Consider the following 4181-nt stretch of genomic DNA (forward strand, 5'->3'; position numbering starts at 1 on the left):
GTTCAGAGCGTTGATGGTTCTGTCCTCGGGGAGTCAGAGTCAGGCTGGAAGTTTGGATGGAGTGGGAGTGTGTATGAGTGTTTGTGTCTTTGTGTCGTGGTAAACACACACACACACTCACTGCGGTCACTCCTGACTGATTCTGATTCTGATTCTGGTTCCTGCAGCTGGGAGATGATGGACTCTGGAGGAGGACCAGGCTCCAGAACCGGACCTCAGCTCAGCGACTCTCTCAAACTCTTCCTGAAGGAGACGTCGGCCTTCAAACAGCAAAACCCGGGAAAGGTGGGTGAGAGAACCGCAGGGTTCTGTTGGTTCCACCTCCGACCTCTGGGGTTCTTCATCCTCTTTTCCCGACCTTCTCCCGCTCTAGTTCTGCCTGCTGGTCTGCGGTCTGTGCACCTTCTTGGCCGTCCTGGGACGATACGTCCCCGGGATCTTCATCTCCTACATCCTAGGTGAGTGGTGGACCGGCGCTGGCGCTCCTGGGCCGGTCCTGCCCATGGTCCTGCCCACGGTCCTCCCCATGGTCCTGCCCACGGTCCTCCCCATGGTCCTGCCCACGGTCCTCCCCATGGTCCTGCCCACGGTCCTCCCCATGGTCCTGCCCACGGTCCTCCCCATGGTCCTGCCCACGGTCCTCCCCATGGTCCTGCCCACGGTCCTCCCCATGGTCCTGCCCACGGTCCTCCCCATGGTCCTGCCCACGGTCCTCCCCATGGTCCTGCCCACGGTCCTCCCCATGGTCCTGCCCACGGTCCTCCCCATGGTCCTGCCCACGGTCCTCCCCATGGTCCTGCCCACGGTCCTCCCCATGGTCCTGCCCACGGTCCTCCCCATGGTCCTGCCCACGGTCCTCCCCATGGTCCTGCCCACGGTCCTCCCCATGGTCCTGCCCACGGTCCTCCCCATGGTCCTGCCCACGGTCCTCCCCATGGTCCTGCCCACGGTCCTCCCCATGGTCCTGCCCACGGTCCTCCCCATGGTCCTGCCCACGGTCCTCCCCATGGTCCTGCCCACGGTCCTCCCCATGGTCCTGCCCACGGTCCTCCCCATGGTCCTGCCCACGGTCCTCCCCATGGTCCTGCCCACGGTCCTCCCCATGGTCCTGCCCACGGTCCTCCCCATGGTCCTGCCCACGGTCCTCCCCATGGTCCTGCCCATGGTCCTCACGGACCGTCTCTTCCTGTCTGCAGTGCTGGCCGTCTTCCTGTGGCCTCTGATCACCTCTCCTGAAGTCGGACTTTGGCTGGAGCCAGTTCTGCAGAAACTGGACCTGGGCGTCAGAGACGTGCTTCAGAAAATCAAACAGAACCACGGTAACAAAGAGGACGAAGACGAAGTCTGTCCCTCCAGAACATCACCTGTCATTTCAAACGCTTCGTCTTCTCCTTCCAGAACAGAGGATGTTCCGGACCCAGACGGACAAGGACAACGTGGAGTCTGACTTGTCCTCCATGTTTCCCAAGGTTTGTGATTGTCTCAGCACCAAGTCACATGTGACAGAACAGCCAGAACCAGAACCAGAACCAGAACCAGTTCAGAGGCAACAACAGTGGATCAAAGCCACCATCATAAAAAACACAAAAACAGTTGAATCTGAAAGGAGTAGTAGTACAAATACAGTCGTACTAGTAGTAGTAGTAGTAGTACTAGTACTAGTACTAGTAGTAGTTCTAGTACTAGTAGTAGTACTAGTAGTAGTAGTAGTAGTAGTTCTAGTACTAGTAATAGTAGTAGTAGTAGTTCTAGTACTAGTAATAGTAGTAGTAGTAGTTCTAGTACTAGTAATAGTAGTAGTAGTAGTTCTAGTACTAGTAATAGTAGTAGTAGTAGTTCTAGTACTAGTAGTAGTAGTAGTACTAGTAGTAGTACTAGTACTAGTAGTAGTAGTAGTAGTACTAGTAGTAGTAGTACTAGTAGTAGTAGTACTAGTAGTAGTAGTAGTGGTACTAGTACTAGTACTAGTAGTAGTAGTAGTAGTACTAGTACTAGTACTAGTAGTAGTTCTAGTACTAGTAATAGTAGTAGTAGTAGTTCTAGTACTAGTAGTAGTAGTAGTTCTAGTACTAGTAATAGTAGTAGTAGTAGTTCTAGTACTAGTAATAGTAGTAGTAGTAGTTCTAGTACTAGTAATAGTAGTAGTAGTAGTTCTAGTACTAGTAATAGTAGTAGTAGTAGTTCTAGTACTAGTAATAGTAGTAGTAGTAGTTCTAGTACTAGTAATAGTAGTAGTAGTAGTTCTAGTACTAGTAGTAGTAGTAGTAGTACTAGTAGTAGTACTAGTACTAGTAGTAGTAGTAGTTGTAGTACTAGTACTAGTAGTAGTAGTACTAGTAGTAGTAGTACTAGTAGTAGTAGTAGTGGTACTAGTACTAGTACTAGTAGTAGTAGTAGTAGTACTAGTACTAGTAGTAGTAAAGTCACTCATTAGCGTTCTTTGGTTCTTGGTCCAACAGCTGGACTCTACCGTGTGCAGGGAAATGTCGGTGTCGGACACAGAGGTTTCGGACGTCACGTGGACGGACAACGGTACCTTCAACATGTCGGAGGGAAACACTCCACAGACGGAAAACTCCGAGGGTGCGTTCTCTGAAGTTTTAGGATTTGTAAACATCACCAGGAACTAGTGAAACCCTGAAGATCCAGAGTGTATTTTTTCACAGCAGGAAATAGTACCAGGAACCAGCGTTCATGGCACTTCCACTGTTATAACTAGCACTAGAAGCTAGGGGGCGTACTACAGTTCTTATCTGAAGTTGTTACAAATCTTCTAATGGGTTCTTCTTCTGTCTCAGACCTGGACAAGGAGGAAGCGTTCACCACTGGTTTCCCAGAATTCCCTTCCCACGACAACACCACCAACGGAGACGACGACTACGACCTGAGCCTCGGCTTTTCCTCACCGCAGGCTGAACCTCGACAGCCAATCGGATCTCAGAATCCTCTTGGAGTCCAGTCCACAGACCAAGCCCTGGAACTGGTCAACCAGATGGCGGAAAACTTCATCGCTGCCGCCGTCACAGCCGCCATCCAGGAGAGGATAGGCGCGGCGGTGGCCGGCTCCGCAGACGCGCCCAGACGTCAGGACGACAGGCTGCTGGAGGTGGACGAGGACTCGGACAGCGAGGTGGAGGACTTCGAGCTGCTGGACCAGTCCGAGCTGGAGCAACTGGACCAAGAGCTAGGACTGGGAGACAGCAAGGAGGGCAAAGACGACGGGTCGCCCTCTACTGGATTCTTCAACAAACTCCTGCGACGCCACTGACTGGACGGAGGTGGGACGGACTGAGGGACGGGGGGAGGTGGACCCCAGGCCAGAGCGTCTGGTTCTTGGATCCACTCTCCTCTTCAGTTGATTTTAGTGGATGTGTTTCAGTCGTTGATGTAAAATCTGGATTAGCCGGATTAGCTTAGCATACGGCATTTATCCTCGGCCTGTGTTGTCGACTGTGGGCTTTCTTTAAATAAATCGTATTGTTGTTTTTCCTGGAGAGGAGTTTCCAGTCATTTCACTCTTTGACACAGACCCTGGTCACAGACCCTGGTCACAGACCCTGGTCACAGACCCTGGTCACAGACCGTCCAGGATCCTTCTTTCTTTTTATTGTCACAACCTCAAGAAACGAGGAAATGCTGATTTTTTTTTTGTCTTTAATTTTTGTAAAACAAAGCAAACAAAACAAAGACCTCACAAAGATCCAAACAGATCCACACCTGGATCAAGGAAGACTGATCCAGGACCTCCTGGATCAGGGTTTCTGTCCAACACACCACGACGCCCGTCACTCCGCCCACAACCGTCCAACCTCAGTGCTGACCTTTTCGCCTTCTCCTTCTCTGTCATCCGCCAGGACTGAGGGGACCAGGACTGAGGGGACCAGGACTGAGGGGACCAGGACTGAGGGGACCAGGACTGAGGGGACCAGGACGTTCCTCAGCTGCTCTGAAGTCCTTGTTTGTGGATCCACTGCTTCTTCAGCCTCTCTGCTTTGACCCTCTGCTCAGAGGCTGCAAATAAAACACACACACACACACGAGCCTTAAATACACTTTCAGTCTGGAGAAGTCTGTGAAATACATGTTGGCCACCAGGTGGCGACTCCACCTAGGCCATTTTCTAATATCCAAAGGTGAATGTTTTAATGAATGGAGACTGTGCCAGCAGCAGCAGCAGCAGC

The 4181-nt window shown here is 51.6% G+C and overlaps 2 protein-coding genes across 2 annotated transcripts in view; one reads left to right on the forward strand and one right to left on the reverse strand.

Annotated features, from left to right (window-relative positions):
- The window catches only part of retreg1 (reticulophagy regulator 1), a 9233-nt gene extending 5739 nt beyond the window's left edge, over positions 1–3494 (forward strand). The window contains exons 4-9 of the mRNA XM_008334968.3: positions 168–285; positions 374–458; positions 1197–1319; positions 1399–1469; positions 2460–2583; positions 2799–3494. Coding sequence (XP_008333190.1) covers positions 168–285; positions 374–458; positions 1197–1319; positions 1399–1469; positions 2460–2583; positions 2799–3268 — 991 coding nt within the window. The 3' untranslated portion in view covers positions 3269–3494. The remainder of the gene's footprint in view (positions 1–167; positions 286–373; positions 459–1196; positions 1320–1398; positions 1470–2459; positions 2584–2798) is intronic.
- Positions 3495–3640: 146 nt separating this feature from the next.
- nol7 (nucleolar protein 7) overlaps positions 3641–4181 on the reverse strand; it is a 3146-nt gene continuing 2605 nt past the window's right edge. Inside the window, exon 9 of the mRNA XM_025066251.1 lies at positions 3641–4013. Coding sequence (XP_024922019.1) covers positions 3938–4013 — 76 coding nt within the window. The 3' untranslated portion in view covers positions 3641–3937. The remainder of the gene's footprint in view (positions 4014–4181) is intronic.

Source organism: Cynoglossus semilaevis, chromosome 20 (genome assembly GCF_000523025.1).
Source record: "Cynoglossus semilaevis isolate Cse_v1.0 chromosome 20, Cse_v1.0, whole genome shotgun sequence".
Classification (NCBI taxonomy): domain Eukaryota; kingdom Metazoa; phylum Chordata; class Actinopteri; order Pleuronectiformes; family Cynoglossidae; genus Cynoglossus; species Cynoglossus semilaevis.